General features: G+C 36.1%; 1 protein-coding gene across 1 annotated transcript in view; it reads left to right on the top strand.

Moving 5' to 3' along the window:
* Nucleotides 1–14,410, top strand: part of WDR43 (WD repeat domain 43) — a 47,172-nt gene extending 32,762 nt beyond the window's left edge. The window contains exons 11-18 of the mRNA XM_022574156.3: nucleotides 564–695; nucleotides 6,882–6,968; nucleotides 7,571–7,602; nucleotides 8,579–8,642; nucleotides 10,688–10,801; nucleotides 11,306–11,375; nucleotides 13,532–13,581; nucleotides 13,683–14,410. Coding sequence (XP_022429864.1) covers nucleotides 564–695; nucleotides 6,882–6,968; nucleotides 7,571–7,602; nucleotides 8,579–8,642; nucleotides 10,688–10,801; nucleotides 11,306–11,375; nucleotides 13,532–13,581; nucleotides 13,683–13,865 — 732 coding nt within the window. The 3' untranslated portion in view covers nucleotides 13,866–14,410. The remainder of the gene's footprint in view (nucleotides 1–563; nucleotides 696–6,881; nucleotides 6,969–7,570; nucleotides 7,603–8,578; nucleotides 8,643–10,687; nucleotides 10,802–11,305; nucleotides 11,376–13,531; nucleotides 13,582–13,682) is intronic.
* The last annotated feature ends 101 nt before the right edge of the window (nucleotides 14,411–14,511 follow it).

The raw sequence follows: 14,511 nt of genomic DNA, 5'->3' as shown, positions 1-14,511 counted from the left end.
CTTCCGAGGGGCTGGCAGAACGCAGTTGTTAGATTTGCTTTCATAAGGGATTAGTTATGTACAAGTGAGTTTTTGTATAGCAAACAAAGAGAAAAATAGGAAGACATCTTATAAATTTTGGGGGGAACATAACTGTCTTTATGCTCTTTTGATAATATTTGTTAGCAAAAGATCCGAGGTTGATGGCAAGGGATAATTACAGAAGGGGAAGCTTTTGTGATTATAGGTCTTTTCTTGTGCTTTAGTCATCAGTTGCCTGATCCTTGTCTTTTTTGAATCTTCATATAGGGGGGATATTATGAATTACATTTTCAAATCATGGTTTTCAGTTTTTTTCACTGGAGTCTGGAAACTTGGACTGCAGATATTACCCTTGTCTACGACATTGGCCTTTTGGTGATGCGATTCTGTTGGAACGAGGAAGAGCGTATTTGTGTTTTTCAGTGTTGAGGTGTGAATCAGTCAGTGGTTTTTGTCTTCTGAGACATAAGCACAAAGTAATTTGACCAAACTGCTTTAGGTGTTGTCTCATATAACATTAACTGGTCATTTCTGTTCTGTAGGTTAGCATTGAAGAACGCCTGGGAGCACTGGATATAGATGCGAAAAAAGAAAAGGACACCCTTCCACAGACAAACAGTTTTCCAGTTCTCCTCACACAGGGTTTAGAAAGTAATGATTTTGAAATGCTAAATGTAAGTATTATAGCAGTTTTTAAATGAATTAAGATGGTTAATTTTTCTTAGAAAGTGATTGACAGCACATTTACAGAGTGAATAGTCATGTTATGTAGCTGTCTTGAATTTAATGTTTTGTGAGTTTAGTCAAATATATATCACTTGGTGGCACTATACGGACAGTCACCAACCTACAAAGGGATTGTATTAAATTATTTTGAACCTGGAATGCATTTTCTCATAGAAATATTGTTGTGAATTGTTACTAGGCTCTTAGGCTTTAGTTCACAAAAGCCTTTATAAACATTGTGTAGCTGAATTATAATACTCAGCATTCTAGATCACAATTTATATTTTTTTCTGTAGGAAAATGCGTTCCTGAGTTTTTACTCTGGATTCCAGAAACTTAATTCCCCCTGGCCGTGAGAGGGGGCGGTGAGGTGGAACCTTGGCAATGGATAGGAGGTTTGGGGGAAAAATTCAAGAGGGTTGGGGGTATATAAAAGGGAGGCACTTATGATTTCTGTGTTTGTAAGTTGGTGACTGCTTGTATGATGTTGCTTAATTTAGTCCTCTTAAATTCCAGAATTTGAAAGTGGTCTGTAGAGAAAATTTAAGTGTAAAAAATTGGACTTAAGCACTGCCTGATCAGATTAAAGCAGTTTATATTTGCTAAGTGCATTTATTCCTAGTGACGCGTAGTGATATTATGGTGCCACTTAGTATAGATGTGACTTTAATATGCAGCCTATGAATAAGGTCTCTCTGACTTGTATTTTGATCTAAATGGGAATATCTTATATTTGTGTTTAAGGGGATTTTGCAAAACAGGAGGGGGGAAGCCAGGCATATCTAAAAACCTAAACTTACCTTTAAAATAGTTTGTGAGTGTATGTATTTTGGGAGGTCAATTTTAGTTTAACATGGCATGCAAACCTAGGTGAGGATTTGGTGAGAAATAAGCTATAGAAAACAATTGACAGTGTTTTTAAAATATAACTTATCTGCCATCATTGCTTACTTAACTGTGCTTTGAAAACTTCTTCAGTAGTACAAGTGAATCAGTTATTGTTTTGTTTCTAAGAAACATTTCAAAACATTTAACACTACAGTGGGCCACCATGAACCCATCACTCAGTTTCAAAAACTATTAGCAGTAGCCAGTCTGTCTATTATTGTTTTATCTGTTTGCTCACCCCCTACCCAGGTTACAGTGAAGCAAATTTCAGATCTATTATTTATTTCATCCACAGATATATCCCTGTTCAACTGTAACAATAGAAATTCCTTTAAAAGACATAACCACAATTCATTATCACACCTAAAAAGGTGAACAGTGATTCCTTAAAATCATCAAATATCCAGTTAGTATTTATCTTTCGCTGATTGTCTTGTAAAGTTTTTTTTCTTTGCTTTCTTCAAAACTGGATCCCAACGAAGTACACACTATTTGGTGGATTTGCCTTTTCTGTCTTTTGCAATTTGGGGAAGCTAGGTTATTTGCTCTAAAGAGATTTCACATTCTGGATTTTGCCTCCTGCAAATCCATTTTACTGGGTCATTTAACCCAACAAGTATCATTTAATATAATTCTTGTCCATCATATTCCTGTACAGTGGTAGTTGGATCTAGAAGCTTGCAGAGATTCAGATTAGAATCATCTGGCACTTCGGGTGTGGCCGTGTGTACTTTTGTCAGGTGTCAGAGTTGTTGGGAGAGTAAAGGAAATGATGATTGTGAAAGCACTTCTTAAATTGTACAGAATTGTACGTGTAAGATCTTTTCATTATTAAGGATTTTGAGGTGATACGTCGTATTGTTTAAGTAGAAGTCAGTAACCGTTAAAAAAAAGAAAGAAAAACCAGAATATAGGAGTATTCCCATACTGTATTACCTGGGATATCATGCATTCTAAAGAGAAAGAGGCAAGTAAAAAAAAAAATCAAATATTTTTTCCCCTGGAAAGTGTGTTCCTCATTTCCAAAGATAACCTTCTGAGGATATGTGAAATATAATAGGAGGTCATTAAAAATAGGAATGAAAGGGGACTACCCTGGTGGTCCAGTGGGTAAGACTCCGCACTCCCAATACAGGGGACCCGGATTCGATCCTTGGTCAGGGAACTAGATCCCACGTGCATGCTACAACTAAGGAGTCCACATGCCGCAACTAAAAGATGCCACAACTAAAAGATCCCGCAACTAAGACCCAGCGCAGCCAAAATAAATATTAAAAAAAAAAAAGAAAGAAAGAAGAAAGTGAGCAGTGTCAGGTATGCAACATAGGACCAAAGGTGAGGTTAAAAATCCCTGCTGTAGAACACTTGACATTAAAGTTTATGGCTTTTTAGGAAAGTGGCAATTTGACCTAAAGAAATAGTCTATAGCTTATGCAAAAAAGATATGCTTAGTCATTTATATAATTCATGGCACCCATAGGAGTTATATATTTTAAAATATTTAAAAAATTTTATTTAAATTAAGTATTTCTTAGAAGTTCCCATTTACAGTAGTACCAAAAAATGCCTAGGATAAATCTACAAAAGGTGTTTCTACCTCTACATTGAAAATTACAAAAATTGGGAGAAATTAACCAAGGCCTATGTTCATGGTTGGAAGATTCAATGTTGTTAAGATGAGCAATTCCCCCCAAATTATTCTATGTATCCAATACATTCCCAATTAAATTCCAGCACAGCTACCTTTTAGAAATTCAAAGGACATGAAGTAACCAAAGTAATTATAAAATGAAGAGCAAAACTGGGGAGCTTACCCTACCTGATTTCAAGAAAAAGCTGTCGTAATCAAGATAGTTTGGTATTAGTGAAAACATAAATATAGATTAAGGAACCATAATAGTCCAGAAATAGACCACATGCAATTGGTTTTCAGTAAAGGTGCTTCTAAGTTGAGTCAGTTGGGAAAGCGAAGTCTTTTCAACAGTTGCAGTTGAATCAATTGAATATCCATATGGAAAAAAATGCATCTCAGCTCTTTCCTCACATCTTACACAAAAGTCTACACAAAAATAGGTCACAGACATAAATGTATAAACCAACCCTCAAAACTTCTAGAAGAAAATAGGAGAAAATGTTATGCAGATTTGCATGGAAAAAGCCTTCTTAGGTTCATCACAAAAAACATGAAACACTTAAGGAAAAATTGGTCATTTGGATTTAATAAAAATTAAAAACTTTTCTCTTGAAATGACACTGTTAGGAGAATGAAAAGGCAGGCCACAGGCTGGGGAAAAAAACCCAACTTATATATCAAAGGATTTATATCCAGAATTGATAAAGAACTCTTAACTCAGTAGTGAGACTCAACTCAAATAAAAAACGATTGGTAAATGCGTGAACACATATTTCATAAAAGAATTCCAGTGGCCAGTGAGTGCATGTAAAGGTATTATACATCATTAATCATCACAAATGCAAATTAAAACCACAGTGAGATAACACTACATACCCATTATAGACTGATTAAAATGTAAAAGACCAGTACCATCTATTGGGGAGGATGTGGAGTACCTGGAACTCTCATATCTTGCTGGGGGAATGTAAAATGGTATGCCTACTTTGGAGAACAGTTGGGCCATTTCTTAAAAGTGAAGGACACATCTACCATAAGATCCTGCCGTTCTACTCTTAGGTGTTTACCAAGAGAATTGAAAACAAATGTTCATACAAAGGCTTGTGCACGAATGGTCATGGCAGCCTTATTTTTAATAGCCCCAAACTGGAAAGAATCCTGAACACATGAAGGGATAAATTGTTATCTAGCAATGTAAAGAATGTATACTGCTTCATCAACAGCATGAATGAATCTCAAACTTATGCTGTGAGAAAGAAGCCAGACAAAAAAGTACATACAGTTTGATTTCATTTATAGAACAGTTCTAGAAAATGCAAACCAACATGTAGTTCAGCGGTTGCCTGAGGACGGTGGGGTGGAAGGGAAGGATAGAATGTAAAGGGTGCAAGGAGACTTGAGGGTGATAGAATGTTTATTACAGTGTTTGTTTCATGGGTAAATATGTATGTCAAACTGATCAAATAGTACACTTTAGATGTGCACTGTTATGTTTCAGTTATAATACAGTAAAGTTTTAAAAAAAATCCCATCTTCAGTATCATCTCCTTGCTACTTGTAGCTGTGGTTTATAGTCTTGGCAGAAGTTAATAATGCTAACTCCTCTATTCATTATCATTTTGCTTGGTTTGGGATAACTTATTTTTTGTGTGTGTTTTTAATTTGAAAATTGTTATCATAGAACCTCTGTCTTTAGTGAGCCTAAGGATTATCTGAGAGCTTGTTACATTTTTCTGTCCTGCAGTTTGGAATAACTTCTAAATAGCTAGGCCTTACATACCATTATTTGCCCGTGACAGTTTTAGTTTACACCTCTTAACTTGGTGTAATTACTAATAGTGACTCCTTTCATTCACAGAAGTGTCCCAGTTTGGACAACAAATTATCTGATCACTTAACATTTAGAGCACTAGAGGATTTCACAAACCACGTATTTTTCAAACCTTCAGCCCTACATTATGTTTCTTAACCAAGCTTTTGGTATAAATAATATGCAGCAGCAAGTTCAAGATTGTATTCCTTGACCTAAAGTGCTACTATTCTACTTGGCCATTTAAGACAGTGAAGCCTGGTAGTTTGGTGAACATGCTGTGAAAATTGAGTACCTTAACAAAAAGAGATGCAGACATAGAAAACGGACGTGTGGGCACGGAGGGAAGGAGGAGTGGGATGAATTGGGAGATTAGGATTGACATATACCCACTACCATGTATAAAATTGATAGTGGGAACCTGCTGTATAGCACAGGGAGCTCAGCTCAGTGCTCTGTGATGACCTAGATGGGTGGGAGGGAGGTCAGGGACGGAGGGGATATATGTATACATATAGCTGATTCACTTCCTTGTACAGCAGAAACTAACACAACACTGTAAAGCAACTGTACTTCATTTAAAAAAAAGTATTTGTAGACTAGTTCAGACAATATTCCCTGTAACTTGTACATCATTGGAACTTTGTGATAACTGATCTATAACAAAGACTTGATTTGAGGGATGTTTAGTATCGTCAGACACCTTGTGAATTATTGTTTAACTTCTCAGCATACTTTGCTTTGAACCTTGTGTCCTCATTATTTGAAAATGACAATATTAGGACAGTCCATCCGTCAGTTCCCCAGTGATTTGTATAAAAATACATAATCTTTCTTTTGCATAATAAACTTTGTAATTATGTCAGTGATAGTTTTTAAATAGTACTTAATAGATTTAAGAAGGGTTTGGTGTGAAGATATTTTTACAAGCAAATAAAATCCATAGGGAATTTTGAAAGGGTATGTTAAGACCATTAAAGTAGGTTGAAAATGAACTTTCCATGTTTTTGCCCTGTAATACCTCTACTGTTCATATCCTGAACATGATCTTTATAGCAACAACAGCCAAAACATAGCATGCACCAACCATTAGGGAAGTTCCTCTAGTTGTAAACCCTTTTGAAAGATAAACATTTGAAAGTATTAAAGAGGAAGGGGGTATCTGGATTTTGAAACCTGAAAGGACTCATTTCCCACCCTCTCCTCTAGATGAAGCATCTGGGTAGGGTTTGGAGAAATAGAAAGGCCTGCCAGAATTTGGACTAATCTGCTCTATCTCCTTTTCTATCCATACAACGTGGGGTGGAGACTGCGTTTCACCCTTAAAGTTTTTGACTCAAGCACTCATTATATGATCTTTTGATTGGCTTAAAATTTTATCAAAAACATTTAAAAGGTATGTTTGTTTCCTTGTAATGTGATTTTAGTGTGTTTTGCTCACTCTTGTGTTGATATGACAAGATATGTTTCATAAAACAAAGGTTTGAGAACTTCTCTAAAGTGGTGTATATACCTGTATTTAAATGTCGAGAGGTGTTCTTTTCTGTTTTATATCAAAAATTCGCTTATAAGAATTTAGAATTTGTGGAGCAGAAACTTGTTTAATGGAGTAAATGTCCTGATACTTGAAGCCTGTACTTGTCTGATAGCCATAAGACATAATATAACATTCTCCATTTATTCCTAATCTTTATTTGCTACAGTTGAGTATTGCTTGGTTTTTAAGATAATTTTTAGTGACAGTATTCCCTGTAGTGTCCTTAGTTTCTGAGTATGCTTATTTACATTTTTTTTTTCTCACAGAAAGTACTTCAAACTAGGAACTTAAACCTAATAAAGAGAACTGTACTAAGGATGCCCCTGCATGCTGTCATTCCGTTGTTGCAAGAGGTAACTGAGTACGCTTCTCATTTTAAGGTCCTAATGCTATGACTCAAAGACAAAATCCAGTATTCAGAGAAATGGATTTGCAGTATGTAAGCAAGCAGGGTATTTAGAGTTGATGATAGATGATCACTAGATCTACTCAGACAAAATTTGCCTAACCTAGATTTTTTTCTATGTATTTTAAAAATTGAGATATAATTTACATACCTTTAAGGTGTGCAGTTCAGTGTTTTATAATATATTACAGATTGTGCAATTGCCACATCAAAAAGAAATCCTGTACCCACTAATCACTCCCCATTTGTCCTTACCCCCAGTTTCTGGCAACCACTCATCTATTTTCTGTCTTTGTGTGTGTTCTGGACATTCATTCATATAAATCCTAGCCTAGATTTTTATCAGATAATTATTTTTATTTTGGGAATGTATTCCTAGATTATGTTAAATTGGTTGAACATTTAGGAGTTAGGAAATTTAAGAATAATGATTTCCTAATACAGTCAGTCATTCTTTTCCTTTGTTCTTATGGATGTGTTATCATGGGAATTCATAGAGATTGGCTGCCTCTGAAGTACTGTTGCTAATACTGTTTCTCTCCTCCTCAGCTTACAAAGAGATTACAAGGACATCCTAATAGGTAAGATGTTTAGGCGACTTAAATTGCTTTGATTTTATAAATATTTTAAATGTGATTGTTTAAAAACAGCAGTATCTGGCTGCATGAGATTACATAGTAGGTAGCCTCACATTCTAACTAATAAAACTCAAAGTGTCAGATATTGCTCTCTGCACTTACTTTAAATTGAATGATTCTTATTTCTCAGATTGTATTATAGTTTTTCCCTTCCTTCAGAAAATTTGAGGTTTTTCAGCTTTATTATATCAGGTCATTTAATGGATTAGTCTTATTTAATAATTCAGGACTAATCACGACGTGTAAAACTGGACATTTGTAGAACTTGCTCAGCCGCTGGTAGTTGCTTAAGACACTACAAGGAAAGATTTTATATAACTCAATTTTGTGGGTCTTTTTTGCTAATTTGATGATTAAATATTTATATAAGGTGTTGATATCTCAAAGATCTCAGCTTGTACTATAGTATTATCAGAGTCTATAATACAGTTTTTCTTTTCTAAATTTTGTTTCGTGATAGGCTCCATTAGCCTTTGGAGCTCACAGAGGAAATCTAAAGATTTCATTAATTAGGCCCGGCTCACATTTTTGGTCTATATTTGTCTTTTAATGTTGGTGTGGAAATCTTTGGCTGTTTGTACCTGATGATGCGTAGATGATGGGCTCAGATAGGAGCATAAAATGCAGAGTCAGCTGAGCTCAGTTTACTGCCTTGGTATCAGCTAATCACGAAGTAAAGCATAGGTTTTATATCTGGAATTGAATTATTTTAGAGGAAGGGATTTTTGTCCTGTTATCTAGTCCCTCCCTTCCTCAAAAGATGAGTATATTACACAGACCTCAAATAGACCCAGTGAAAGAATGAACGACTGTCATATTCCAGTGGTTTATTTATTAGTCATCTTCTAGATCTTTATAACTCCATTGTATTTAATTTTGAATTTGTGAATATTAGTTGATTTGTGTTTTTTTTTTTCAGTGCTGTTATAATGGTTCAGTGGCTAAAATGCGTGTTAACGATCCATGCATCCTACTTATCCACAGTAAGTCTTTTCACCTGGAGTTGCTGAACAGTTTGGCTTTGATAAGGATTATCAGCTGATGGCTTAAAGCCATCTTCTCTCCACCTACCCTTTAACCATCAGCTGCTGCTTTTACAGGATTTGTTCCCAGGTGCAGTGCCATGTTGCCATCATTGTTACCTTCTCTAAACTGGCCCTTTTTTGGCCCAGATTTTAAAAGTAATACATATTCTGTAGAGAAGCTTGAAAAATACAGAAAGGAGAAAAGTTACATACTAGTCTTCAGGTGTTTTTCTATATACATACCTGTTTAGCAAAATTATCTTTACATTGTATGTATCTCTCTCATCCTCTTCTAAAAGCTTAGTAGCTTTTTAAAGTTTATATCTATGCTAACATATCTATATTACCTTGTGATAAAAATGAAATGAATATCTTAATACCTGACGTTTTGCTGGGGCTACTGTCAGCTCTTGATTACCTATACAGATGGAAGGGAGGGAGCATAAAATCATAAAGCAGCACCAAAAAAAAAACCAGTTTTATATGTCACAATATGAGCTGGGTTGTTGCCACATCATCAATTTAATTATAGTTTAAGCTAGAAATAAAATTATGCAGTTGACTCATTCTTCTTTTATTTGGCTATCTAGAACCTTACAATAGGTTTTCTTGAAAGATTTTAGTGGATAGTTGAAAATTTTTAATTACTCCTTAAACTGTAGCTCTTCCCTTCTTAACAGTTTCACCCGATTCTTGCCTGATCACTGTCCCTTGTTCTCTGTCTCAGGATCCTTTTCCTTCAGTAGTCTGAGATAGGAAAAACCATTGGTTAACCTGTTTTGAGTTCGGCAGTTCGTTCTTTGTATGTCTGTGGAGATCTCTGTCAGGATGTTAAAATGCGGGGAAGAGATAGGAAACAGTAAGAATGCATATTGGGTTTCCCTGCTTACAGAAATCTTGGGAGTTGGATTGGGGGCAGTGTCTGAGTGGCGTGGTGATGGGCATGGAAAGATTACCACAAGCATAGGACGACACTCATTTTGTGACTTCATTGAATTGCTTAGAAGCAAAAAGAGCCCTAGGTGGACTTGTAGTGAAATCCCTTCTGGAATCAACCCCTAAGTTATAACTACTGGAGTAGTAGTCGTATAACATTCTAGGTCAGGGCAAAATAGACCATGGAAGTATGGTACAGGATGGACTCCAGCCCAAAACCGTTTTCTCTCCTCAGAAAACAGTGCTCTTCCCCCACCTTTCCTTCATTTCTTCCTTCCTTATCAGATATCTTTAAGTACCTTCTCTAAGTCAAGGGCTGTGCTAGGCATGGGGGCTTTAGTAATGTACAGACACTCATTTTTACTGTTTAAAGTTTAACATTTGAATGAAACACTCTTATTTACTCTCGTGTCAGAGATAGGAGGGCAAGTAAAGGCTAATTAAAGGGCAAAGAGTGGGGTCCCTTTTTCTGAAGCTCTGGAGGGACAAAGAAAATAATTTCCTGCTTTAATTTCTGAAGTATAACTCAGAGGGTTAATTAACAGGAAGTATGTTTGAAATACCATAAGGTCAGCTTTGTATTCTGTCACTTTGTCCTGCTGGTCTCTGGAAGCTGTGAAAGCTTCCTCTAGCTGCTGGGACCTAATGGAGGTAGATAGTGTGATATCATCAGAGAGGAAGTTTCAGAGTGAAGCCCTTTTTAGCCCAGAGGTATGTGCTTGGGGTTACTCTTTAGTTAGTGTCTCCTTTATATTGGTCTTCTCTGAAATAATATGATCAACACAAAGAAGTCCCACCCTGCAGTTTGTCTCTTCTTGCAGTTTCTCCTTCGGACCTTGCATCATTATTTTTTTAATGCATTATTTTTTTGCTGTTAGGACAGTAAAGACCTCTGAAAATTTGAGACGTTGCTAGGCTGTGTGACAAGCAGCCACTGCCACTGGAAGCGCAAGCATTTGCTGGGGGCTGAATACTCAGGCATATCTGAGCATGATTTATATATTTGTTATCCATGTTTTATTATAATAGTATCAAAGTATCATTTTTTTGTTGCTGTTGTTCCTTAGTTGCCTGACCTGGTACCCCAGCTGGGGACACTGTACCAGTTAATGGAAAGCAGAGTAAAAACTTTTCAGAAACTCTCCCACCTTCACGGAAAGCTCATCCTTCTAATCACGCAAGTGAGTAAATCAGATTGTTTTGTGCTAAACTTTTGAATGTGATGGGAATCTCCGGAATAAGGATTGTTTACCTGAATGTTGAAAGCACCCTGTTTCAGCAAAAAATTGGTAAATCAGGACCTAGTTTTTGACTAGGAAATGTTATATATTTGACAGTAAGTTAACTTAGTTCTGCCTGTGTCAGCTTTAACTCGGAGGTTCTCACCGTCATATTTCAGTTGTTAATACAGTTAGAGTGGTTGTGGTGCTATGAACAACGAGTCACAGGGTATTTCTACAGCTTCTTGTCGCAGAAAGAAATTGGATTACCTTAAAAGTATTTTCAGCCTTTACGGAGTAATTCTTTCTTGTATTTGACGAATATGCCTTTTGCCCTGTATTTGATCTACATCGTATTAAGGTCATCTGTTACAGTGGTTGAGGATGAGTTTACTGTTGGGGAACGTTGTGATACTTGAGATAAACTTCCACTCTACTTCACAATAGCACTTGATTATCTTTCAGGTTACAGCATCAGAGAAAACGAAGGGACCGACTTGTCCTGCACAGAAGGCAAAGTTGGTGTATGAAGAAGGTAAAGCTTGGGGCATAGGCTGAACATTTAGCTTTTCACATTGACTCAGTTCTGTGACTTTGTAAAAACATCAGTGTGAGATCGTGCTTTGACACACACCTTCCCTAATAAAACGGGCAAGCTTGTGGCAAAACTGGCAAAAATGTGATCAAATAAAAAAAAGCGAAGGCACAAATATAATACAGAAACAAAAAAGGGCATTAGGTATGGAAGAGATTTGAAGAACACTATGAACAAACTATGTCAATACAAAAAACCTAGATGGTGTAGGTAATTTCTTGGGAAACTTTAATGACCAAAATTGACTTAAAAATAAAAAGAAATAGAAACCTAGAACAAGCTAATAGCTTTAAATTGATTTAGTCAAAACCTTTCCCCGTAGGGTACCAGACACAGGTTTTATAAGTGACTTTTACCAGTCTTTAAGGAACAAGTCATTTTTGTCACGTACAAACAATTTAGACATTTTACGAGTCATAATCGGACAAGTATAGTCAAGAAAATAACATCTCAGGCCATCCTCAAATATCCTGAGTAGCAGGTTGATTACAGAAGTGCTTAAGTAAAGTAATATGTCATTACCAGGTAGAGTTTATTTAAAGATTGTAAGATGATTTAGCACCAAGAAATCTGTTAATGTAGTTATTACCATGTTAACAGGTTATCATGAGCACTGTCTATTATTTTAATAGATATAGAAAAATACTTCAATGAAATTCCGTCTTTGTACATCTCATTATTTGATAATCTAGTCACACCATTCAAATATTCAGATAAGCAAGTTTACTGGATACCAAGATCTAGCAAAAAGGAATCAGTAGCATTATTATGTCCCAATAATGTATTGTATGTCCGTAATGTCCCGGTTAGAAATGTCTTAGGAAAAAAGATCTTATTCACAGCAGCAACCAAAACTATGAAGTACCTAGAAATACCTCTAAAAAATGAAACAAAACCTTTATAGAGAAAACTAGAAAATATAACTGAAGGACATAAAAGCATACCTGAATTAATTAATTATACTTTTTGTGATTTTTTTTTCCCCCCTGGTTTTATTGAGATATAATTGACATATATAACACTGTGCTCGTTTTAGGGGGGTACAACATAATGATCCTATATGTATATATTGTGAAATGATTATCACAATGTTTAGTTAACATCCATCACCACACGGTTATAAATCTTTTGTTCCTGTGATGAGAGCTTTTAAGGTTGACTGTCTTAGCAGCTCTCAAATAAACGTTACAGTATTGCTAACTGTGGTCACCGTGGTGTACGTTATCTACCCAGGACTGACTTATCTTATAATTGGAAGTTTGTGTCTTTTGACCTTCACCCATTTCCTCCACCCCTATCTGACACCTCTGGCAACCACCAATCTGTTCCCTGTATCATTGAATCTCGTTTTTGTAGATTCTATATGTGAGTGAGATCATACAGTATTTACCTTTTTCTATCTGACTTATTTCACTTAGCACAAAGCCCTCAAGGTCCATCCATGTTGTTGCAAAGGGCAGGAGCTCCTATTATTGCATGGCTGAATAATAATCTATTGTGTGTGTGTGTGTGTGTGTGTGTGTGTGTGTATCACATTTTCTTTATCCATTCTTCCATCAGTGGACATTTGGGTTGTTTTCCTGTCTTGACTATTGTAAATAATGCTGCAGCGAACATGGGAGTGCAGTTATATCTGAGATCCTGATTTCGTTTCCTTTGGTATATATTTAGAAGTGGACTTGGTGGATCATATGGTAATTCTATTTTTAATTGCTTGGGGAGTCTTCATACTGTTTTCCATGGTGGCTGAACCAGTTTACATTCCCATCAGCAGTGCACAGGGATTCCTTTTCTCCACATCCTCGGCTTAGTTTTTTTTTTTTTAATTATTTTTTTAATTGAAGTATAGTTAATGTACAATGACTTAGTGTTTTAGATGGGATTTTGTTAGGGTTTTGATACTTTGTCCTGATCAATGAGATCTTGATGGAATAGTATAATGTACTTTTATGCAGATAAGAATATAAACAGTGTTCCTTCTTGGATGATAGCTGAATATATTTCTAAAAATAAATTCAGGAATCTGATTCTGTTTGGCTTCCTGGGCTGTCCTCTGCTTTGATCACAGAGTTAAAGCTTGTCTCCCCTTCTCGCAGAATCTTCTGAAGAGGAGTCTGATGGTGAAATAGCAGATAAGGATTCTGATGTGAGTAATTAGTCTCCTGGTACATGAACCTGCCGCATAGCTTTGTAGCCTGTAAGAGCGAGGCCTTCAATCATGCTTTCCTTGCTTAATATCTCTACCAGGATAATTGGGATGAAGATGAGGAAGAGAAAGGAGGTGAAAAAGATGAGGATGTTGGTGAAGAGGAAGAAGAGGATGCTGAAGAAAAAGATGAAGAAAATGGTGAGGACAGAGACGTGGCAAGTGAAAAGGAATTAAATGGAGATTCTGATTTAGATCCTGAAAATGAAAGTGAAGAAGAATGAACAGAGAGGAACAAGTCAAATGAACTATGGAAACTGGCTCACCTTACCCACTGCTGCCGAGTTCTCCTATGGAGGGTTGTCTCTGTGACAGATGCCAAGGACCGCTGCACATTTCCAAATTCCTAATGGTGGCTCCCATGCCACTTTGCTGTCTTGAGCACCCCAGACTTAACTGTGTAAATAAGAGAGTTTCATTCAAATGTTAATAAACTTTACACAGCAAATAGATACATTTTCTGCAGTGTACTGACATGAGTGTCCAATATATGGTATATTTTTATAATGTAATATCCCGGTATGATTGGTTATGCCAAGAATTGATGTAAGCGAAGATAAAGACATTTCCCATGTAAGGGTCAAGAACTGGACTTTTGTGAAGGAGTCAGCTCTTATCTCAGGTTGGTATCTTTCATCACATCCTGGTATGAAGCAGCACTAGTGAAAAAATTTTAATTTGGTACATTTTCATAAAATATGAAGGGATAAACTAAAGACTGGAGTAAAAATGATTGTGACTAAAAAAAATAAAATCACCAGTATCCCTAGCTTCTCTATTGACTGGTAATCTGATTTGAGTCAGATTGAATATTTGGAGTGCTTCCCCAAAACAACCACTTATTTTTTAAGCTGTCATGTGAAGTATTTT

This window comes from Delphinapterus leucas, chromosome 13 (genome assembly GCF_059928025.1).
Source record: "Delphinapterus leucas isolate spDelLeu-1000000601 "Yukka" chromosome 13, BTC_Dleu_Yukka2, whole genome shotgun sequence".
Classification (NCBI taxonomy): Eukaryota; Metazoa; Chordata; class Mammalia; order Artiodactyla; family Monodontidae; genus Delphinapterus; species Delphinapterus leucas.
Note: the sequence above shows the minus strand (reverse complement) of the source record. Positions and strands in the feature narration are given on the sequence as shown.